Below are 24,767 nucleotides of genomic sequence, written 5' to 3' on the forward strand. Positions count from 1 at the left end.
GCGCCGCCACATACCTAGTTATTGAAGTTGGCGACAAAGCAGTAAGGATGGATGGACAACATTTTGTCATCAGAAACGGTGGCACTTTGATTATTTGCATATGAATGATCAACTAATGGGCAGTACGTGCAATGAAAAACTTAGGTTTTCGTTAAGAATGGAACAATGCGACTTTTTTTTTCAGTGTCTTAGCTGACATCACACGGGGTTGGCGTATCTGGGACATCGTTATCTTGTAGATGTCCTAAGAAAATAGTATCAAATGATACCCCTCCATGCAGAGAATACTTAGCAATAATCAGCTGCAGTCAGCCGATAAGTATATAATCATAAACGACTATAATTATATGTAAATGGCATGGGATGAGAGTCCCTGTGTAGCTGTTGCCCTCTGCCATGCCACCGCGAAGTGCCACCTGCCTCGCCCTACACCAAATGGTCCGAAGTGCCCAAGTTCGGGATGGGGGATAGCTGGGGCGGAGAAGCAGGGAGCATGCTATAACAGCATGCAATAAAAGATTTACTGCTACAAGAGTGTTTTAGTTTGGCGTTTTTACGCTCCGCTCAGCGGCTAAGCAGAGTGGAAGTGCAAATGCACCCTCCGCTTAGCTTTAAGCAGGCTGCGCAGCACGTTGGTGTCAAAGAATTTGATTTAGAAAGCAAGCTTGCTGGCTATCACGTGCCATTTTCCAGGACAGCGCTTCATTTTCCACTGGATAAAATGGACCGGTAACGCATTTCAAGCGCACGTCTAGATACTTCATGGACAAATAAGATATATATAAGTTTTACTTTATAAAAGTGATCGATGTGTTTTTACTTTCTTTCATTACCCTGAATTTAGCCAGAGGGCGCTGCAACTACAAAAGGCGGACGCTCATAACATCCATCCACTTGCTCCGCTACGCGAAACTTATAACGAAAGCGTTAAAATTGCCTGCCTTGGCTTAGCGAGGCGACTCTGAGCGGAGTGTGCCGTAAAGACACTCAAGTAAAACGCTATTATCCCTCATCTCCTAGTGACGCTGACGTCCGATGGATATCCTAGGAATGTGTCGAGCACGTTTTGTGGGCGTCCTTCGCATGATCGTTTGGGCACACTTTGTGTCCTGCAAACACGACATCCCTTGCAGACATGCCATGGACATTGTGGGAACATGCTGCGTACATGCGCCAGTGCCTCTTGTACAATGAACGTTATCTTATCTATAAGGTTGCAGCGCAAGCTGTGTGACCGAATCCGAAACTTGTAAAGTACAAAATACACGCGGGCTGCAGACATAACTACGAATTGTAATTAGAACTTGTGGCAACACATAATTCTGTTACGAGGAAACTCTGACAAAGCCCCAATTGGAGGATACCCTTGGGACATCCATGGTAGTCCTGTTAAACCTCAACATAACGAAGCATGTAAAATCGGCAATTTGCTTTGCTATATCAAACTTTTGTTATATTGAAATTCTACCTTTTATGCAATTAAGTACAGTCACCTATATATTCTTACAAGTGGCCGCAGAGTTTTTCGAATTATCGGGGAATCGAGAAAAACAAGGTTGAATGAGAAAGATATTGTACATGTGGCAGATTACCTCTAAAGCAGGGTGCGCGGCTGTGTGTGCGCTCAGCCGCACTTACAGCCATGGCCGAGGACCGCACCAACAGTGCCCCTCACACGCGCTTGATTGTGTTACCGCGAGCTCACACTAACTCGCACCTATAAGCGCACAGCCGTGCTTTATACGGAACATAAAGCGGCTCTACTTCGGTGTCCACGGTAGTTTCCTTTTATTGCCTCGACATTCCATTCCGGCGGAAGTTAAATTTCGTTTCATTAAAATCACACACAAACACTGCTATATTGGGGCTCTAAATACACAATGTTGTACGAACAAGAGATAATGAAAAGTTAATTGTATTGTTGTATTGTATTGTTGTAAGTTGTATTGAAGTTTGTTATATAGAGGAACTGTATCCAAATCTGGATGCCTGGCGGATGTCTACAAAAGGGTGTATGGAAATTTGGACACGCGGATGCCCTGATGGCGAAGTGTTTTCACCGAGATCTTCGCCGCGTGGGACATCTTCACCGAGCCATTTCTCAATCGTGAACAGGTAAACGTGTTGGCATGAGTCGCGTGCATAGATGGCACCACACAGGTGCATATGACACATTGAGGCTTCGTGAACCAGTGCAAAAATAACACTACCGCAAGTAGAAGTTTGGTCTGCATGGACCTTTTCATTCTTCTGCCTACAGTTGTAGCAGGCTAGACCTTCAAAAAGGCTAAGTCTAAAAGCAAAGTAACTGTGCTTAAGGAAAGAAAAAAGACCTGAAGTTAACCCTTCTATTAAAATACCGATTTGGGGCAGACGTGTAAAGATTGCAGCATGAAGTAGAGAGCAGTACGCAAGTGCAAAATTAGGGTATCAGCTGAAAAGAATAGTGATCACTTTTATTTCAGCTCCAATTTTTAGTCCTTCATTCAGCAAGGCAAAATAGAACCCTACATGTACCACAGCATCTCGAGCAATTTGTGGACTGCAAAAATAAAATTTCTGCAGAAAGAAGACATTGTCAGTAGCAAAATGTATATAAGTCTCCATATGGCCAGTCAAGTTTGAACGTACAGCACAATGTAACATGGAAGATACACAGCATGAAATAGACGGGACACACTGTTACATTGCACAAATAATTCACCACTGGAGACTAACCTCTTGATAAAAGCCCCAGCATTGTGTCAGCGGACACAATGCTGGACAATAAATAAATCATTGCTAAATCTGTGCTGCATAGACTTCAAGGCAACAATAAGAGACCATGGTCTCTAGCAAAGATGTATGCAGACAGCTATAGGAGACTTTAGCAACACTGAAAACACTACTGTAACAATACAAGGACAAAGGTCAAATATGGATCAGTCTGCAGAGACCACTAATAAACCTGAATTTACTGGCATAAAAAAAAAAGCCAGACATGCGTGATTGCTATTGCAATAGCACACATCAAGCCTTGCACATAGAAAGCATGGAGAAAAAAAAGAAAGGGAATGGGGGAAGAGAGGTGCACACAACGTGCAGCTGAAAATTTGCAGCTTATTGTCATCAGCAACTAAAATAATGGAACATGTGGGAAACAGCCAATGGTAAAAGAGTGATATGCTAAATAATAAAAACTATGTGCTGTAAAAATGAAGAGAAAAAAAAACTATGTACAAGTTTTTTTTTTTTCATTGACACAGAAAGGTAACCCCTGAAGCTCTGAAGAGATCGCGACGTGGCAGGAACATGCCGAAGGGGTAGCAGGTGGGCAGTGGTTGGACTAGGATGGTGTACTGGCCAGTCTGTCTAGGATGGTCCGTGCATACTTGAGACGGGAGAACAGATCTGGTGGGCATCCTTTATGGAGTGTCTCTAGCCGGTATGTGTGGAAAACCCTGTTATTGTCAATGTACGACACTGCTGACATGAGCGGGCACAGGATCAACTTGGTATGGTCCTGGAAAAAGTTGATCTGGAAAGAAATGAAGTGTTGGTTGTAAGGGCGTTTTGATGCTATGGACAACAAGCATGCTCAAACAGGATTCTGGAACAGCAAGCGTACATTAAACCATAGCTTTTGTACAGCCAGTTTGTTTATTTTTCCAGGACTATCGTAATGTCACGTGGGACATGTCAATAATATTTTGCCAATTGCTCCGGCTTGCTCAGTCACCTGAACACAAGACGTATAGAGTTGACCAAGTGAGCGGGAGCACGTACCAAAACGCCACTGTCCTTCTCCGAAGGTGCATCCTAGGATGTCACACATCTTGGGAAACAGAACTGGCTATAAAGAAGCTAATATACTGTGTTACAAAACTACTGAGGATGTTCCAAGGAATGCAAGTATTTTCTCTGTAACACAAAATAAAAGCTGAAAATGTCAATACTGCCTCATTGAAGAAGTACCGGCACGAGCGACACTTTATGCGCACACTGTTTTTCGTGAAGGTTGAAATTCCCTAAATGTTGGAAAAGATATGACAATGGCTACGATATGGCGCAATAGTAGCACCTGTTGTCTTTATGGAAGCAGAGTGCTGCATGAGCGGAGGTGTGTCTGTGGCGGCTGCTGTGAATCATGCTCACGTGTCACCCATGCGTTGCCTCTTGCGATTAGAGAGGCAGTCGTGCTGCACTTTGCTCCATTTGCAATGTGCCGACGAGAGATTGTCTGCGCCAGCTACGTTACTCACGGCATTCTTTTGCCAATACAAAATATTGACTCTCGAAATGAAAACATGTATAGAGCTGCGCTCAAATTTCATATTTGGGAGCATCGTAATTGTCGGTGAAGATTTGTGTTCCTGCACAGCACACATGCCCCATTTAACGAGGTTGCAGGCAGTGTTCTGTACTTAAGCCCCTCACCAGTGCTTAAGCCTGGTGAGGGGCCATTTAATTGAATTCTGAAGTTTTACGAGCCAAAACTGATCTGATCATGAAGCATGCCGTAGTGGGGGGACTCTGGATTTCACCTCTAACAAAATGCGGCCACAGCGGCTGGGATTTGATCCTGTGATGTGTATAGCAGCGTAACACCAAAGCCCCTACGCCACCACAGCATGTCAAGAACCATTTAATATTTAACAACGAGATTGAAGGCTGTCCATTCTAACGGCCTTTCATCTCCCAAGTCTAGCAGTCCAGATGAAGCTTCACACGGAAAAGGGGTACAAGGTGAACCATCTGCCGTATTTTGCTACACAGACAAACCAAATTATGTAACACTAGCAGCTACAGCAGTACATAGGAAATAAGGAACAGCTTTTGCAAAAGGGAAAATTTGATTTACTAACTGTAGCACAAAGTGACAAAGAAAACTTGCACGGGTTTCTTTTGGAGCTCAGCGCTACAGTCGAGAGTATGATAGTTGTCGCCTTTCCCGAATCATCCTCCACCTTGCAGGTTTCCACAGAACAGATTTGCAAAGTACACTTTCCAATTAAGACTCACCTGAACTGTTCCATTGGTGAGGTAGAACGATATTGCTGAACGGGTGCGCAACCATGTCCCAAGGCAGGGTAGCCTGACAAGGTTGTCACATTCCCGGGGGCTCACATCCTCACCCGTCATGAGCAGGTACTGCTTCATGTAGGTACAGAAGTACTTCAAAAGGGTCATTTTTTTTTCCAGTGACGGCGGGAACTCCTCCACAGTGTGGTAATGCTCAATGCTGTTCTCGTCGACATACGTCACGCTCCTGTTGAAACGGGAGGCAGAAGCGGCTTTACTAATGGGGCGTAATATCTTGATGCCACAAACGAACTATGTACGAGAGATGTGCAATACCTTCACCAGATGCTACAGCACATGGACCCAGCTTAACTCTTTCATCACCGCGAGAAAAATGGTAGTTTTTTTTAAGTCTCAGAAAAAAAATTATTCACCCCTAAAAATAATATTCCAGTACACATGGGAGCATGGCACATTGTGCATAATGAAATGCTTTTTCCAAGAACATACGTTGCCAAACAAAAAAATTTAATAGGTAAAACAAAAATTTTAGGAAGCACCAGCTTTGCTAGAAGCTGATAAACACAACAAAAAAAGACATGATATCTAAAAAAACATTAACATCAAAGGAAATTCAGAATATACCTTTCAAAGATAAATAACCCAGCAATAGTGTCCGAAAAAAATGAAGACCAGTTTATTGCTCATGCCATGCGGTGAAGCAGTTCCTGGAGTTTGAAGCATAGGTGCAGTCCGCTATTTTCCCAGAAAACATCTGGTTTTTGTTCAACTTTGCGGCCCTCATACGATATTTTGCGGTTCCACCTTTTCAGCATCTTCCGAGGATGGAACGTACTTCACAGAGTCGTGCACCTCTTCCAGGGCCAATCACTCAGCATAGCTGGGCAACTACAACCATCTTGCGCTGATCCGTAGTGTTTGGCCTAGATGTGCTACAGGCGGCCCTCTTGGCGTGAACGCAAGTTTCTATGCTGCCAACAGCAGCACATCATAACCAAGCAAAGTATGCACGCTGAAGATCTTAGGTCGTGCGAATAGATCGGCAGATAAGCCATTGCATTACAAAATTTTGATGCTAGTGCAGCATAATCATGAGCGACATGCTTTTTTCTCGAGTGCGACAGAAGGTGACAGCCACGCCTCTTTTTGCTAGAACATACGCACATTTGTTCACAAAAAGGTCCGTTGAATATCGCAACATCACCGGAGCACAAAAATTTAAACAGATTCTGAAAGTTCAGCGCCTGTGCTAACTACTGAATGGCCTTGAGTGGATAAGATACGGCTCCAGCATTTCGAAATCTGATCTAAAGCATCGAATACCAGTGATTGATTTGTATAGCATGGTAACGAAAGAGTTGACGTATTTACAGCTTGATGCATTGCTTGTTCAGTTACCAGTTTTTCATAGCCAGAGAGCAATAGTAATTTGTTCTCACTCGGGAAAGCTTTGTTGAAGGCCTTATTAAACTGCCAAGCAGTGGAGTCTCTGTTGCTCATAAAACTTAAGAACCTCCAATCCTTGATGTCCTTGTGGACTATGCCAGTCTGACTATAGTGTCTGGAATACAGCCTCATGAAGTTGCACATAATGCACAAGCTTAATGCAGCTTGTACAACCACAACACGATGCGGGTTGTATTAGATTACAACCCGCATAATTGTATTCGGTTACAATTAGATTAAAAATGCAAACATCAGCTGCTAGGGGTTGTATCATTAATACCGTAACACTACGCAGAGTACCAAATGCAACTTCCGTTGTGTCTATTACGGCAGCGGAGATCAAATTTATCACACTTTGGCAATAATTTTCTGCCTGATCACACACACTGGACGAGTTAGGCTATTTGAAAGCTATTAATAAAGTATCATGTTTAGATTAACAACAATATGATTACAAGACCGAATCAAATGAACCATTACTTGAGCAACATGCTGCAGTGCTATCAATTGCAGGTGTATGCAATTGATAGCCCCCCACTGGCCCCTCGCATAGACTAACCATCTAATTAACTACTAGCCGTTTCCCTTTTGTATCCGATTGTAATCTTAAGGTGACTATGTCTTGGAAGAAAAGCACACATTAGAATCAAGTAAATATGATAATTACTCATATTGCAATGCTATTTGCGAAGTCTGCCAAAGGTACTTGGTGGACTTTTCATATCAAATTTCACATCATCACCACATTCACTCTTGTTCAAGAGCCGCCAAGGCACACAATGGGGTCATGCGCATGTGCGCCAACTAGTCTAGTTTAAATTCGCTAGCAAGGACCAAATTTCAGGGTAGAAAACCCACAGAAATGCAAGCGTGCTGACCGAGACCTGCAGTTCGAAACTAATTCAAAAACATGACCACAGCTGAATTAACGGTAGTATTGTGTCAGCATGGGAACCTGCGATACGAGGGCAGCGCTAGGACAGGCGCGAATGAGTACACACTGCAAGGAGGCAAGTTTTCCAATGCCGGTTTGCATTGCGCCTCACTTTGCACGAAGATAGGAGAAACTCACAAGTTGTTGTTTAGTAGGATGATCCTGGTGTTGTCATTGAAGACCACACCGATGCTGTTGTCACAGAGCTGATAGCCTAGTCCATACTTGTCGGTGTAATCCACCCACTTGCTCACCCAGAACACAGGCACTGAGGCTGGGTCCTCTGCCTCATCGGGGCGCTCGAAGCGCAGCTCGGGTGGCCGAGCATTGCACAGACGACGTAGGAGGCACTGAAGCTCGGTGAGATGTGCCTCTTGGGGAGCACCCTTGCGTGCCGGGCTGTCGGCTGCCGCCTTCTGAGCACCTGCCGGTGCAGCTGCTGCACAAAGCATTAGGCCTCATTAACAGAATATTCTGTAGTACTAGTACTTGCTGCTGGGCTGGTTTGTACATGTTGTTCAGTAACGATTGTAGCAACAAGAACACAGGACTAGAAAGAAAAAAGTTAAAGTTAAATTATGGGGTTTTATGTGCCAAAACCACTTTCTGATTATGAGGCACGCTGTAGTGGAGGACTCCGGAAATTTCGACCACCTAGGGTTCTTTAATGTGCACCTAAATCTAAGTACACGGGTGTTTTCGCATTTCACCCCCATCGAAATGCGGCCGCCGTGGCCGGGATTCGATCCCGTGACCTTGTGCTCAGCAGCCTAACACTATAGCCACTGAGCAACCACGGCGGGTGACTAGAAGGAAAAGGAAAGACTAAAGGAAAATAAATTCAGTTATTACTGTCAAGTATTACTGTCAGGTATTACTGTCAGGTAGGGCGTGAACGAATATTAAAAATTTTCTAATGCCAATCGAATGCACATTTCTTTTTATGTCTTATATCTACGATTACGAATAATCGAAACAAATCAAACTTGTTGCTGACTGTGCGGGAGCAGGTGAGATTGAGTTCTTTGAATTCTATTCCAATTTGCGAATGTATCCAATTTTAGTCTAGTACTTCGGACGTTCTTGTCATTGCTAAATTTACCGATCAGAGAAGCTCAGCTGCTGGATGACTAACCTGTGTGGGAAGTCCAATGTCTTGATGACAAGGTCAAACAATAATGTCAAAGATGCATGTGATGGGTGGCTCACTACTCATAAATCCTGTGGACGTGAACCATTGTTCAGCACATGCACCACTGTATGCTTCATGCACGACAAGGTCACAGGAGATAAATAGAGAACTTTGTTTTCTTGGGAGGTAATAATTTGCGCATGCGTGGCGACTTTGTGCGAGCATATGAAATTGTGCCCCGAAAAAATAAAATAAATTAGACCTTTACTGGTAGTTGCAGACTTGCATTGAAAAGATTCCTAATGTAACAAGTTTCGACCATGATGGCGACACACTTTTAGGTGTGTAACTTGGGAAGCAGATGACCTGTTCCAGTTGGATGCTGGCACTCGTACCAGCTTGCCATGCACCGTGTGTCACCCAGATACCACTCCGAGCATGCTGGAGTGCACACTTGCGCCCATGTGTTCCAGTCTGGCCGTGCTACGTGGTGCGAACTGGTTTTGTCCTACATCAGCTTGACCGACTGATAGTACAACTGCATTCAAATTGTGCATTTTGAAGTGCTATCAATAGCCCGCCACCATCGGGGTGCCTACCAAGTTCACATTTCTCAATTCCCAGTTTTCCAGGTTTTCCCCGAGTGCCGTTGCAAAATTTCGTGAGTGACAAAGAACTGTTCTATGTCAAGATGGGCTGACACCATGTCACCCCATGCTGTCACTCTAGCAAGCATGTTAATGGAAAAAAAAAAAAAAAAATTGTTGAAATGTTTCCCCCTCAAGCAGTTTTAAAGCACTACATTTACTTTGAAGGTGTTTGAAGGTCTCAATTTAAGGGTGTTCAAGTAGCTGTATGAACCCTGTTGCTCTGTTTGAAACGCTGCATCAAATGCTGCTGTGCTTTTAGTGCCTGAATGTTTGTCCGTCTTGAATCCCCATAATCCCACACTTGAGGTTTTAACCGAGATAGAAAAAAATCACTTACGTAGCTGTGGCTTCAGGCACTTTACTGGCTTGGCTTCCTTGTCAGGATGGTTTCTGATAGGAGTGACCTTTGCCTCCAGTTCTGCAAGAAAACCAAAGCATATCAGACGAACAACTTTTTATATATTGATAAGCACTCTGCAACAGTTGCCGCCAACTTTATGAATTATTCAGTCAGTTGTGTCATGTCATTTTCAAAAGGAATTTGACATTTTGAATTACTGTCTATACAGGACAGTCTTAACATTCACTTGGAAATGCCATGCAAAAGTATAGCCCTGTCTGTGTGCGTATCAAACTCTCGTTCACCACATTCAATATATTGAAAGTGCATTAGGCGTATATTGCATTAAATGGCTATAATAGATATAACTAAGTAACTAATATAACGAAGTCAGTGCGGCTCCATCTTCAACTTCGTTATAATGAGGTGCGAGTGTAGTACCTTGACGCACGCCGTGATCTCGCAGCCCAGTAAAGTAGGACTTTAGGCTTCACGTTGCAATCAGTAAATCAACCACTATTCAGCAATGCAAGCAAGTTGTGACATTTCTGAGCAGAAATTAAACTTGCGCGCCACATGCTGCTTGACTGCAACGGGCCCCCAAGTAGAAAGCAGCCGAGAAACACGATCACAATGAAACAGAAGGCAGCTATCAAAAGGCTGTCTGTGCGAAGTTGCGTGTTGCATATGCTGAAGATTCCTTTGATGAATGTAGTGTTCAAATTTCATGGCATGTGCGGCGGTGTAGCGATACTGTGGGCCACAAAGCAGTCTTATTTGCATGTTTACAACTGTGCACTGCATTAGGCGTATATTGGATTGAATGGCTATAATAGATATAACTAAGCAACGGATATAACGAAGTCAGTGCGGCTCCATCTTCAACTTCGTTATGAGGTGCGAACGTAGTACTTTGATGCATGCCGTGATCTCGCAGCCCAATAAAGTAGGACTTTGGGCTTCGCGTTGCAATCAGTAAATCAACCACTATTCAGCAATGCACGCAAGTTGTGACATTTGTGAGCAGAAATTCAACTTGTGCACTCAACAGTCTCGACACAGCCTATATGCACAGCACTTGTACATAGCTTCAGATGCACATTTTGTAGTATTCAGAAGTATCAATATATTGAGCTATTTTGCATTACCCTTCGAATTGGATATATACGGGATCAACTGTAGCAGACACTTCACGGGTATGCAAGATAGATTTAAATTAGGCCTAATCCTGCCCCATTGCTCTCGCACCTCTGATAAATTGGATAATGGATCAATTAAGAAGACAAACCAACTTACCACGGCCTTCATTTCGTTCCAGCAGAGGTCTGCGGCCATTCACGCTCAGGGTGGCATTGAGCGTGTCAAAGCGAGGCTCCGTGGTTAGGCAAGATGTTGGGAGGCGCGATGGCAGGGGCCCTGCAACAAGTGATGAATGCTTAGTGAACCCCTACATACCTTTCGAGTGATCGCTGCCATGCTAAGGGAGTTAGATTTAACATGCACTTCGGGCAACAAGGAAAGCCTAAAGAATTCCCAAGAAAAAAAAAAAAAAAAAAAGCTAGCAGCGTCACTGCACGTCTACAGAGTGATGTGTCCCAGTCCATGGCAAAGAAACATACTACCAGTGAAGTTTCAGGTTGTGCAAGTTATGGAGCCTAAATTTTTCAGAAAGAATTGCTGGTCCCTGTTCTCAATGAAAATGTCAGACACATTTGCATGAAGTCACATAAATAAGGTATTTGTGACTTCAGACAAGTAAACTGCATTTTACAATTTAATGCCCCTTCAATTTGTCACTGCACACCCTTCCCTAGGTATAGCAAAGATCCTCAATATTTTCTATGCTCAGAACTTGAGCTCACTGAGTAGTGCCTAAAGCATTGGGAAGTTTCTGTGCATTGTACCATAGTTGTGCAGAGAAACTCACCACACGTCATGAACTCGTCTTGCATGATGGCTTCGATGTTGGGCCTTCTCTCTGGCTCTTGCTGCAGCATGCGCCGGATGAGGTTACGGGCGGGAGAGCTCACAGTTGAAGGCACATGATACTCATTTTTCTTGATGCGGATGTATGTCTCCTTGAGTGTAGGGGTCTCAAATGGTGGATGCCCCACAATAAGGGTAAACCTGCATACAATAGGAGCAGTGGAAACGTTTTTAAAGGAGTACCAATATCAACTAGTAATTATGCTAAGGAGGGCCAATACAGTCGAACCCACTTATAACGATACTGGTTTTAACAATATATCTGTTATAACAATGGGAAGCTGCTGCACTGTGAACTTTTGTAGGTTTTCCATGATGAAATAACCCCAATTACTACAATTCCCTGATGCCGCATCATCGGTTATAACGATGTCTGGCTGCTGGGTGTCCAAGCTGAAAGGTCGTGAAATGCGAAATCCTGCAAAAGAAATTCGAGCCACTGCATGATAGTCCGCTGCTTCAACAGCCGCCGCGTGCTCATTTTCCAACCATCTCTGCGCGGCTCCCTCCAGTTGCCCTTCAACCCCCGGAACACAAACGGGCTGTTCCCATAGCTCTACGCTGCCCCACTCTCCAAAGCACGAATGGACCGCGTCAATTGCGCCCCAAGCAGATTGCTCACATGTTGCTCACTGGCTCCTCATTCAGCGTTCTGCAAACAGCGTATTCGCATGGGTTCGTCTTTCTTGGCTGTGTCGAAGTCATTCCTGACCGCGCAGTTTCACGGCCTCGCTTGGCTCGTGGCCGAAATCGAAGATGGCCGATCTGCTCGCTGGTCATCGGCAACGTACGGCGTTGCCGGTGAAAAGAAAGCGCGTGGCTATAGATTTGGTAACTAAGTGCTAACTGATGAGACGATCATCCCAAACGTGGCTGCATCATATAGAGACAGCAGCCATGCCGCGATAGGGCAGTCTACCTCAATGTTGTCCTCGCAGGAGGTCCGGCAGATGATTCAATCCCTCTGGAGCTTCGTTTTCGCAAGGAAGATTCCGCTACATTACGTGGAGCAATTGGATGCCTTGGAGAAGGAGGTCGGCAAGCTTCACATAACGCATGCAAGGCTGATGAACATAGGCTTTTCTCGTGCAAGCCAATGAAAAGTATGTGGCAAGATGCTTGTGGCGATATCTCCTCAGCGTTTCTTCTGGATTTCTCAAGCTGACCGGCTGCCGTGGCAGCCTTCTTGCAATTTTTAAAAGGCTCCTTTTGGGGCCACCAAAGCGATGCCTCGGCGGCACTCTCATATTTGGCACGCGATATGAGAGTGCCGCCCAGTGACACCAATGATTTGGTGGCACCAGTGACAGCTCTTTGCAGTTATAACAGTGCCATTCTTTAACGCCGACATGCACGGTGGAAGAATAAACTAGGCATCTGAATGGCGCCGCCTCTCCAGCGGGCGACGTTGATGACTACTGATTCGTGTCTTCAAGGAGTGCCGTGAAATGGCGCAGGCAGTTTAGAAGGTTAGCAGGCAGCGCACAGGAGTGCGGGTGGCGTGGGCGACCGCAGTTGGCCGTTGTGCTTGTTGTATGCCAGGCCTTTTCTTTTGCCAATAGTATTTCTTGTCGTGCACTCGTATGAACTGTAGTGATGGGCAAAAGCCGTTTTGTTCCCCGCTGCTTTAAGGGATACAAGTCCTGCCGTGAGAAGTTCTCACTCTTCTCAGCACCAAAGGATGAAGAGCGACTAAACGTGTGGCGATGCGCCATCCCAAAAAAGGACCATCTTCTGCACGATATGGACTTCGTGTGCGAGCAGCATTTCGAGCCTCATCTGATTTCAAAGACTGACAGCAGAGCAAAATACACGTCCTGGCAAGCACTAGTTGCATTGTGTTATTAGCAAAAGACGCTGTGCCCACGAGGTTTCCCCGATGGTCCTGCTTATTTGTCTAAAACGACGAAAACCAGGAAGTGGCCGGCCGAGACAGCTTCTCGCCCCATCGAAAAAGAAAAACAACTCATCGTGCGACAGCTCCAGTTCCGATGAGATCAAGGATTCTTGCATGCCGTCAGCACCAGTGCGTAGGGATGAATGTGTGGACGCAAGTGAAGTTCAAGAGGAAGCCGGGCCTGCTGCGACAGTGGTAGCGCCAGTGGCACCTTCAACTTTTGATATGCTGTTTCACAACCTGTCGCTCGTATGCCTGCCCTCCAAATCGTGGGGATATCATCGCATTGAAACGGGCGACACAAAGAGCATCGTTCTCCTAGAGCTGACGCGAACAAGAACCACTCTTCCAAGTCAGCCGTCGCGGTTGCAGCGTTGAGCACAGCGAAAGCATGCCCTCCCGGGCATATCGGTGCCGGCAGTTTGTTCGCCGCTCCACGGCTTGTTGAGATCGATGAGAGAATGGAGGACCGCACAGTGTTGATGGGCAAGTCTGTTCCTAAAGAAGAGCTGCAACATTCAAACAGTTAAGTTGAGGACGTGAAGTCTTTTCTACAGCCCGCGCACGATATCAAACTTTGCGCTGGTGGACTAAGCACTGCTGAATGCCCTCAAGCAGAAACCAAGAGTGCCTTCATCGACATTATCAGCAAGTGGCGCCACAAGAAATGTGAATTCTTCCCGAGTGCGGACGTGTCAGTTTGCCAAAAATGAATAATTCCCAACAAAGCAGTTAAAGACCTGCTGCTCAGCGGCGAGCAAATTACGCCCTGAAGAGAAAAAAATTGCCTCTTTAATCGTTTTAAGGATCTTTCTTCAGGGCTAAAGGTAGCCCGTGAATGTTTGCAAAAGGTTTCCGAGGGAGAGCGCGAGACCAAACTTTGCAAGCTTGAAATTCCAAACGTACAGCTAACTACAATCAAGGAATGCTTAGCTGCAGCAAGGCTCACCAACAAGAAAAATCATCGCCACACTGAAGAATGGCTGCTTATGTGCCTCTTGTTGCATATAAGAAGCCCATCAGCATACACATTCTTACGAGAGAACAATGCGCTCCCTCTTTCATGTGTGACGACAGTGTGGAAATACCTAAGCATGATCAGTATCGGTATCTTGGTTTTCGACGAAATGCGTGTCAGGAAGGAAATATGTGTGCACTCGAAATCAATGACTTATGTAGGATAACTGCGAGTCGGCCTCGTTGGAATAGATTCATCTTATAACTTTTTGTGCGCAAACAAACAGGGACGAAGAATAAGAGCAACACAAGGACGAGCGCTTGTGTTGTCCTATTCTTGTGTTGCTCCTATTCTTCGTCCCTGTTTGCGCACAAAAAGTGACATATGTAGGGTTCAGTGACCTTGGTGACGGTGCAGGGACAAGTGATAACCTTGCTGACCACGGACTCACGTTTGCCTTCCGTGCATTTGGAGACCGGTATTCTCAGCCCATTGCAGTGTTCGCCAGCAAAGGACCAACAAAAGGAACAGTGCTTGCACAGCTTGTTTTGAAAGCTGTCTTTATGCTGCAGGAGGCTGGGGCTTTAGTTGATGCAGTGGTGTGTGATGGAGCAGCCACAAACCGGTATATGTGGAAAGAGTCGTGTAAGTGGCAGTCTAAACTGCACCAAGAGCTCCTTCACGCACCTCTGCTGATGAGAAGTGCAGCATATTTGTTTCTTCAGATGCTCCGCATCTTATGAAGTGTGTACGGAACCGTTTGCATGCCCAGAAAGTTTTGAACTTCCACGGACGGTGGTTTTGTCCAGTAGGCACACTATAATAGGCTGTTTGTTGAGGACAAGAAGCAGCCTGGACACTTGCGCATTTGCCACAAGCTCGCATATGCTCATCTGAATCCTACGAACACTGAGAAAATGCGAGTAAATCTCGCTACCCAGCTCTTCAGTCGAAGTGTTGCCAATGGGTTGGAATTTTACTTACAGAGAAAAGCAACTGGAATGTTAAAGGGACAGTGAATTTACAGGGACAGGGAATTTACATTGAAATTTAACGTTTTGTTCGATGCACTGAATCGCCACAATCCTAAAGAAGGCATCACAGCGGGGAGCAAGGACTTGAGGGTTCTTGCCTCTTTCTTGTACTGGTTAAACAAGTGGGAGGGAGAAGTGGTGGCCGGAAGGATATCCTGCACACATTTTCTCACATAGCAGACTATAGTAGGTCTGCGAGTCAGTTTTGTCGGCTTTGGAGCTGACAAGAGATTTGCTCAAAGACTGGCTTTAAGTACGTCTTGAGTGGAAAATTTAACCAAGATGTACTGGAGCGTTTTTTTGGGACAATCCGCCAAGCAGGTCAGAATAACCATCCCTCCTTGCCTACTTTTCTTCAGCTGTAAAATATGTTGTCAGCGTACAGTTTAATTAAGCCACCAAAGTTTGGAAATTGCGAGGTAGAGCTAGCTCGAGAAGCACATGTGCTCACTTTGGCCAATTTGAAGCTTGCCTTTCAGGCAGGTGAAAAACAAGAGACTCGTCTTCAGGAGTTGAAAGCCAAAATGGATGGTTTGGCTGCCGCTGAGATTGAGTGTGATGAGGCGGTTGTTGAGATCTGCACAGAGCCAGAAGCAGTTGATTGCATTGTGTATTATCTTGCTGGGTTTATGTGCAGAAAATTGCTCAAGTACTCAATGCACTCAGTGGGCCGGCAGAGCCTCGTAGAAGAGAGGTTCATGCTCAGCCTGTGAGCACACTTGTGGATTGTAAAACGAGAGGTGGGCTACTGCACCCAAAGATAAGCATTTTTTCATTGTGGCAGGTGGCTGAAAAAGAGTTTAAGCAATATGCAACCCGCAGGAATGCGTATGAGCTGACGGTAGAGGCTATGCTAGAAAAGCATGCATTACCCTTCTCGTGCAAGGACCACAAAGACTACATCATGGCGAATCTGCTGCACTATTATATGACCATGAGGATCACGCAGGTTTGTAAACAAACAAAGATAGACCACAAAACAAACATGCAGCATCTTGGGAAGCTTTCAAAACTTGTCTAGGATGGGAAACAACCTTCAGATTTGTAGAACTACAGTCGCCGACTGATTTCTCGGACTCCAAAAATTCGGACATGCGTGATTATTCGGTCTGCTTCGCGGCACAGCCATCCTCCCCATAGACCACAATGTATAACAACTGCCGAAAGTACGGACACCTTGCAACCTCTCGTCCGATTTTTCGGACACTCCGTGTAAAACGACGTGTCGATGCGATGCGCACGCGGGCTTTGTCCAGCTGCGCCCGCCGACGGTGCCGAAGTTGACGGTCTCGACCCGCAGTGCCGTGGCTTGCGGCAACACCGAAAGTTCTCCAGGAGCTTGGAACACTGGCGTCGATCCGTGGTACGATAGCTTGCGGTAACACCAAACTTGACGATCTGGATGAGTTAGGCGCAGTAGCCCCGGGGGACCGCGGTGCTGCGATAACACCGAAGCGGCCGTTCCCGGTGAGCCTCGCGCAGCGGCGTCGATAGGTAGTACTGTGGCTTGCAATAACACCGAAGCTGCCGTAATTGTTTTCGACGATGCAGTTATCTTGTTCCAAGCACGTCTCCTTTCGCCGACCACTTTCCGCGTGCTTGATTTCAGACGCGAGTCCCGCCCCATCAGAATAACGGCACAAATACACGCACGCACGGCAGCCTGGCCACTGAACGTAGTAAGGAAAGTGCGAGCTAAAAGGGAGCGAATTAAGGATGAAAACACTTACAAGAACTATGCGAAAAGAAGCTGTGGTGAGCGAAACACTGCACAACAAAGAAGCCTCGGGCGCACGCAGACGACGCGAAGGCAACACGCCGTCAACACGCGGCCGCGCCGGCTCGAGGAGAGGAGGCGCGCCAGGGCCAATCGGAGGGCTGCGCCTCAGAGAAGTGCGCGCTTTGCCCAATCAGCGTCGCTCTTTCCGAATTTCACCCTTCGAAAACGTTGCCGATGCCGTCGCAGACAGAATGCCTTCGTCGCGTTGAAAGGCGCCAAAATGAAGTACGGGAAATCAGCTTTTAAACGAGACCAGATGGCGGCGATCGCCCTGCATCGTCCGGAGCTTCGGCGGTTCGAAATTAGGGCAAATTTTCGAGCTGGGCCTTCAATTCCAGCCCACCGACGCTTACAAATTGCCGTTCTTTTAATACTTCGAGAAGGAATTGAGCAATAATACTTTGTGGGGCAATACTTTGGACAATGAAGACTTCAAAGTCGCGATTTTTGAAAATTGGCACTTTTTGCATTTTTCTTGCGATTTCAAGACCCGCGTCGCCCCTTAATATGAGCCGTTTCACACAAATTGTGGCGCGAATGATTAACCTTAGCTGTAGCCTACGCGTCTACCCTGCACCCTTCGCGTCCCAAAAACCGCCTCGTACTATAAGCGGGTTCGTATATATGGGGGTTTTTACGGTAAGTGGCCCACCAGGTTAGCATTCCTACGGCATAATGTGAGTAAAGTGCAAGCACGCCGTTAACAAAGAGCAGTGCACAACCAAGCTTATTGCATTGTCTGGTGCTGCTTACTTGGTCACTGCAACATGGGGTATTCTCCATGTCCATCATCACCACTGTAACTCCAGACGAGATCTCAATGGAGACTTCACTTTTCACTCAAACAAGCTTTGTACACGAGTGAATTCGTAGTGCAAAAGGGCAAGCACTGCCAAGAAGATTCTTAGCCCTTGCTCTACTGTACAGAAGTGGGGTGCACCACAGTAGTAAACTAGTGAAAGATAGGGGTAATTGGAGATGCACATAAGATACTCACAAGATACATCCGATGGACCAGATGTCAACTTCAAAGCTGTGCCCTTTCTTTGCTAGTATTTCCGGCGCTATGTAGTTTGGTGTGCCGCAGAGGGTCTTCTTCCTCTCGCCATCAAAGTCCACACGGGTGGCAAGCCCAAAGTCACCGACCTTTAGCTCCATGCAGTCATTGAGCAACAGGTTTCCAAGCTTGAGGTCTCTGTGGATGACTTTCTGCTGTACGAGGTAGCGGCAGGCAAGGAGAATCTGGTGAAGGAAGTAGCGTGCCTCTGCCTCGGTCAACATCTTGCGACGCCTGTGCATTTCCATGAGGGACTAGGAGAGAAAAAAAAGATTCTTTAATCACACCTATGGTATGGAAATGCATTTGGGCAGTCAATATTGCAAAAGCCATGACATGCTTCTAGTACCTAAAAGAAGGACACTTAGTAAGCGTAGCAGCAAACAGTATTGTTATGCCAGGATGCAGAGCAAGGACGGCCGATAAGCTTGGCATGGGACAGCCTCAGCAATTGCAGAACTGAGAGAGTTTGTATGAACAAGCATTATAGTAAGTTATTTACGGCATATTTTTCCTTTTAACGGAACAATAACAAGCAACAGTAAATCAGTAGAGAGATGCAAAGCATTCGAAACTATTTTCATTGATTAGGCAGAAAGATATGGCACGACTATTACACTACACCAATTGCATGTTTGACACCTTTCTGCCCACATGTAGACACTAGTGCAAGGTTGACCCTCAGTAATCCTAGTAGAACGGATAGTGCAGAACTTGCAAGACGAAAAAATAGAAGCGACAGTTTCTACAACACACAAGGGCAGAGCAGTGCATGAAGACCTGATTATTCACACTGGCTAACAAATGGCATTCAAACTTCTGCAACACAATGGATGAAGGGGTGCTATAATGCAAGAGGGAGTGGAACGACAGACTGATACCACAGCTCAATGCAATGATGGGTGCGGCAGAGCAGCACCGGCAGAGCAGCACCGCTGCATGTTGATGCTCAGAGGAAATTGAGGTTGGCATTTGTCTGCCAATAATTCTGCTCATGAGAATTACACCGTTACACTTCACTTGAAAGCACAGTCAAAGGAGAAATACTGGTGCAAGACCCCCGGCTGTAGTGGTGTCAAAGGTGGTGGAGAGGAAATGCAGTTTCAACTTCTATTTCACATCTTAACGGGAACTGCCTGTAGAAGTTCCACACAAACACTCATAGGTAGCTTGGGGCAAAGCTTGCTTCATATTCTGTCTGGTGTTGCCTGCCAATTACCGCCAAAGACTAGTTAGGTCAGCGATTGGATTTGGATTCAATTTTCAACACTAGAGCACGGCAGAAGTGTGGGGAAAACGTGTAATGAAATATTAAGAATCAAGTAATATATTTCCAGAATCATAATTGCAGATAACTTCATGGCTATGAAAAAATATGGGGAATTCAGTTATGTTTTTCTGGAATTTTCAGGGTTACAGGGCTAAACATGAAATTCTTGTTTGCTAAATTCACTATTAGATTAATTCTCAGTGGATATTTCACATTTCAATTAAAGATGAGCATTTCCTTCGGGCATTCCTAGGTCCCATCCTTGAAGTATTAACAGATTTGCAGATCTCTATACAGACACATAGCTTGCATTGCAGGTTTGCCCACATTTGTTAACCCTGGCTGACAAAAACACTGCAGGTCACAAATGACCCTTGGGAATTCCTATGACAAAGAGCTGCTTGGGAAGCACAGCTTTATTACAGTGCATGCCAGTAGACACTGAGAGCATGTCATTACTCGGGAATTTTTCTTTGTCTTCCGTTTTTTCTGTTCTTTTTCAAGAAATGCAGCAGCTTTGCTTAAGATGCAGGGTGCACTTTTGTATCATGTGGAAGGACAACCTGGAACATGGCAGTTAGTGCTGCATGTAGACACATGGCTGCAAAAGGGGAGACATACCCGCCTGCTGCAAAGTTCCAGGACTATGTACACATTCTTATCATCTTCAAAGTAGCTATGAAAGCCCACAATGTGTTTGTGATTCAGGCTCCTGTGGATTTGGATTTCCTGGGCCATCTGCAAATAACAGACAAAAGTTGGGAACGACAGCATGGAATCGAGTGCCATACCAGGAAACTAGAACTTATAAAAATCCCGCAGATACAAAAGATGTGAGGGAGAAAATGGCAATGCTTAAGAACTGCCACAACACACAATTGTGGGGTATAAAAATGCACTTTACGCATCTTGCATATCTATGTTTGGAATCGCTTTGATAATAACGAAACTATGCTGAACATTGCATACATACATGAAGTTGATGCTATAAGCTATTAACAACTTGTGATAGTACCTATGCTGTGTACAAACTAATGTTTGATATGAAAAATGGTGCTGGTATGAAACAAAAGTTATCTTGTGCATAACATTTTCGCCACAACTGTACCTCCTTTTACTTTAGCCGTTTTTGTTTCACATATTTGTGCTATAAGAATAGCAGATGCCATATAAGGTATAATTTGATAATATTTGCAGGCACCCCTTTAACCCTTCACTGGCGAGTGTTGCATTAAGACAAAAGAAAAAAAAAAAATCTTGCGGAGTTTATGCACCGAGCACAAATTTTCTGGCTAAATGTTTTTGGTCAACACTATATCATAAGCTAACAAGCACTGACAAGGACAACATAGGGGAAATCACTTGTGCTTAATAAATGGAATAAGGAAACGATGAATTAATGGAAATGAAAGTGGATGAAAAAACTTGCTGAAGGTGGGGGAACTATCCCACAACCTTCATATCACTGGATGACATGCAGCAAGCATCATTTGTTAGTTTAGAGCAGGAACACAGGACAAGGAAGAAGTAAAGCATGTGACTCGCTTCCTTTTGAAAGCATGGTCAGAGGCAAGGTCTCCAGCAGCGGTGGTGTCAAACAGGTGATTTAGAGCAAATGAGATGCACACCGATGATTGCACACCGCGAATGCACACCACGAAGGCCACTTCCAGTTTTCTGACTGGTGTTTCCTCCCAGTTGCTGAAAATGTTTCCGCAAAATATTTTAGTTGACTTCGCTTATTCGCAATGTGTTATGCAAATTTAAATGGAAAATAGCTTTTTCATGTATGTATAGGTGTTGTCATTGAACTTTAACAAGTTCATTGTTTAAAAAGTGCTTATAAATGTAGAACCTGATTAATACCAATCTACCTTATTGCAGGACGACTGACAAACATGGACATTAAGAAACAGGGTTGTGATGGCAAAGTACAGAATATTCTAAATGGTGTTCCTTAGCATTAGATGCCTTGGGAAAAAAAAAAAAAAAAAAAAAAAAAAAAACCACACAGTGGTAACAACGCTTCTTAGCTGCAGTCAGGTTTTTAACCCTCTTACCTGTTTGAAGAAACCAGAACACTTGAGCAATGTGCTTGACTACAATTAAAGGGATACTAGAAAAGCAAGCCGAGTTAAATTAGTAAATTAATCTACAATTAAAAAAAAGAGGGGGGGCGAGGGCACTGTTGCCATAATAGGTGATGATTACGATGCCTTGAAGTGCCAAATTACGACGCCAGCTTGCTGAGATGGCATGAATCTTGAAAGTGTCTGCTTGGGCACGGATGTTTTATGGTAAAGATCGACAAAATAGTATTCTAAAAGAGCCAGATACTTAGCAAGTTTAGAGAACCTTACTGCACCACAATGGCCCAAAAATGGGAGATCAATAATGGGAATTGAGGAGCTTGATTCTTAGTTAATTTCAACCTTATAAAGCAGACAATGAGGCCAGATAAATCATAGGGGAAATTGACTGAAGTGTTGAAAAAAAAAAAAAAAAAAGAACTTGCATTTACTCTTTTGAGTACTGCTGGCTGACAAACTCGTGGCTAATCTTGCACAGATACTTAAATACAGAAAGAAGTTGACAGGACGATGCTCACAAAACACAGTGGATTCACGTTTGGCTCCCAGTTACGGCTAGTTAATTTTTTATCCACTTTCACTTACATTTCTTTCGATTTCTTTGTTTCAATGAAAAAATTTCCCATGCATTGTTTCTGGCTTCACATGGCTACAACGTCACATTGATATCATTGCCTCCACTTTGCCTTCGAATATAATTTCAGTGTGCGAGGGCGAATATTAATTTCCAAGACTGAAAAACAGCCAATGCTCCTGGACAGTCACCTTTTCTTTCTGGTGGGACTTGACAAGTAGTGCCTTGGAGACCACTTTGCCTGCATAAATGGTGTTGGTTGCCTTGTCGGTGAGTTCGTAGCATTTGGCAAAGCCACCCTGCAAAAAAAGTCAGTTGTGACCAGTTATTTCTCAACATTGCAGGTGTCCATATGGAACTACAGTGACATCTTAAAAAAAGTTTCAGGGCGCAAGAACTTGAAGGCATGTTAGAAGAACTGCAATAAATTACCAGGCTGCTCTTCCAAAAGCAAACAGCACATTCAAAATGTTTCAGAGATATTCAGCAGAAATCTGCTCCGTCCAAAGAATGCAGTTTTTTTTGTCCGCTTCAGTCATCCCTTGAAGAAGGGACTGAAACGCTCTTAAAAAGTCGGGACAATTTACGTTTGGCTGGAGCAGTTATCGCCTCCAATATTCAAAATGTCACACATGAGCTCTGCTGCATGGCACATAGTAGTAGGAAATGTTTTACCCTGCCAAGTGCTTTATATGAAGATATGTTATATGAAGATATGTTATACGTCATGAGCTTAGAACTAACGAAAGCTGAGCTAGTTGGCAAGGATTCATTATGCAAAAAAGAGGTGAAGCGTGCAGACAAAAAGTGGCAAAAGTGAGACAGTCAACTAATAAAAAGTTTCATGGTCAATGCTATCAGGATATACACCAAGCATAGCGTATTTATGAGCTGAAGCTTTGTGTTACAATTTGAAGTTATCAGAAAACGTGTTTTTCTTTGTAGAGAAAGAGAAGACAACCTCTGGAGGCTTATTTCTATGCGAGGGGCAAAACATCTCGGTGTGGTTTCTTTGGATGTTCATAGAACCATAACCTAAAATTTTACGTGAATTTGGAGGGAGCGCTGTCTGAGAAGCAGACACACGACCGTCTAATACAGCTTTGGAGAATATATTTTGTATGCCGATTTCACATTCTGATCACGTCTGTGATGACACTTTTTAAGGACCTTGATGTCTAGGTTGTGAGATGTGCGGGCATCTTCATTTAGATGTGGGATGCATGGATATCTGTAGCACACCAATGGGACTGCGTCCCCTGGGGGCTTGCAAGCTGAATACTCAACAGTTGCTGCACAGTTAGCCATTGTGAAGGGACAAGTGGCGCTATATATAATAATGACGTCAGTAAGATATCCACGATATGAAATTCTTCGGTTAATATTCATAAAAATGCAATGTTCCTTGTTGGTCCACAGAGCTTTCTATATTGAACTTGGGATGTTCGGACCTTAATCGCACATCTAAGAGATATCCGTTAACGTTCCACGCCGGACTTGCACGTTCAGATTTAACCCGGATGTCCGTTGGCTAATGGTGGTCCATTGGGAAGACGATGTTACAGGTGAGCACCACTGGCGCAAATCTAAACGATAATGGTTGGTTGGATTCACGCTGCGCATGGTCCGGCGTCAAACTTGTCATGGCATGCTCTCGGTTTGGACATTTCAATTTTTCGGCACGACGCCGAGTCACAACCCTCCCTTACAGCAGTGAAAACTGAATGAAAGGCAAACGGTGTCGCTGAAATAGCTTGGCAAACGTTGGGAACGGGGGCGGTGGAAGAAGGCGGACTAGGCCTGAACAAAATGGTGAACCTAATGAAGACACGGTCACATGACGGTACTACGTGTGATTACGTGGTACAAAGACGGGATCAACGCTAACGCCAAATCAAAGAGCGACAAAAGACCCTGGGGTAGCCGCTTGGGATTAAAGTTGATGCGCCGGGCGAACAATTGGGAGCAGGTAACAAGGAAACTGCATGCCACGATGACATGCTGAAATTTTTTCTCGGCTTTCCGTTTCACTGCTCCAAGAAGCTACAGTATTAAAAAATAAAAAAATAGTAGTGCTAGTTATAGGCAGCGCACGTCAAGTGTTCCGCAGGAACTGCCGGAGCGATAACAATGGCAAACGGGTCGGAGCCGAGCCTGCACGCAAAATGAGTGGCGGCAATTTCCGCACATTGCGGAGCGTTTGCTGTCAACCCCGGAATGCTCATCGACGCGGTCGGCGATTATGGCGACGCTAAGGCAGCGCAGGCCATACAGGTACAGCACCACTTTGTAAACTGCCTACCTTCCCAAGGAATTTGCCGCGGACATACTCCTTCTTGCCTTTCTTGTCGACCACGATCTCCGGGAGGTCCTTGGTAACGGTTGGGACCGTCCTGGTAGGGATGGCAGAGGCCATCGTGAAAGAACAGCGCAGTCTGTTTGACTGTTCAACGGCCCGGCTCAGCAGCGCACCTCAAACCGCGAGCCCCGCGAGCTGCCGCGAGCACCAATTCAAATTGCCTCAACCGACCACCACCGCCACGAGCCTACAAAAACGTTTTGGGCAACCACCTCTGCCAGCGCCGGTTTTTGAATGT

At 45.0% G+C, this 24,767-nt stretch overlaps 1 protein-coding gene across 1 annotated transcript; it reads right to left on the reverse strand.

The window, feature by feature from the left end:
• Nucleotides 1–2,435: 2,435 nt before the first annotated feature.
• On the reverse strand, nucleotides 2,436–24,767 carry polo (Serine/threonine-protein kinase polo). Its single transcript, XM_050167694.3, has 10 exons — nucleotides 24,473–24,767; nucleotides 22,362–22,469; nucleotides 20,128–20,244; nucleotides 18,177–18,490; nucleotides 11,452–11,651; nucleotides 10,821–10,940; nucleotides 9,522–9,602; nucleotides 7,541–7,841; nucleotides 5,002–5,248; nucleotides 2,436–3,517 (listed from the first exon to the last, which is right to left on the reverse strand). Exons 1-10 carry the CDS (start codon nucleotides 24,584–24,586, stop codon nucleotides 3,326–3,328), a joined length of 1,794 nt encoding a protein of 597 aa, XP_050023651.1. The 5' UTR covers nucleotides 24,587–24,767; the 3' UTR covers nucleotides 2,436–3,325.

Source organism: Dermacentor andersoni, chromosome 11 (genome assembly GCF_023375885.2).
Source record: "Dermacentor andersoni chromosome 11, qqDerAnde1_hic_scaffold, whole genome shotgun sequence".
NCBI lineage: Eukaryota > Metazoa > Arthropoda > Arachnida > Ixodida > Ixodidae > Dermacentor > Dermacentor andersoni.

What these genes read in the sequence shown, in the direction of transcription:
- polo (XM_050167694.3), bottom strand. Translation starts at nt 24,586, where the DNA reads ATGGCCTCTGCCATCCCTACCAGGACGGTCCCAACCGTTACCAAGGAC. An exon ending in GCGGCAAATTCCTTGGGAAG is followed by an intron (nt 22,470 to 24,472) that starts GTAGGCAGTTTA and finishes CTTTTTTTGCAG; the next exon opens with GGTGGCTTTGCCAAATGCTA. An exon ending in AGACGAGTTCATGACGTGTG is followed by an intron (nt 10,941 to 11,451) that starts GTGAGTTTCTCT and finishes CACTTGTTGCAG; the next exon opens with GGCCCCTGCCATCGCGCCTC.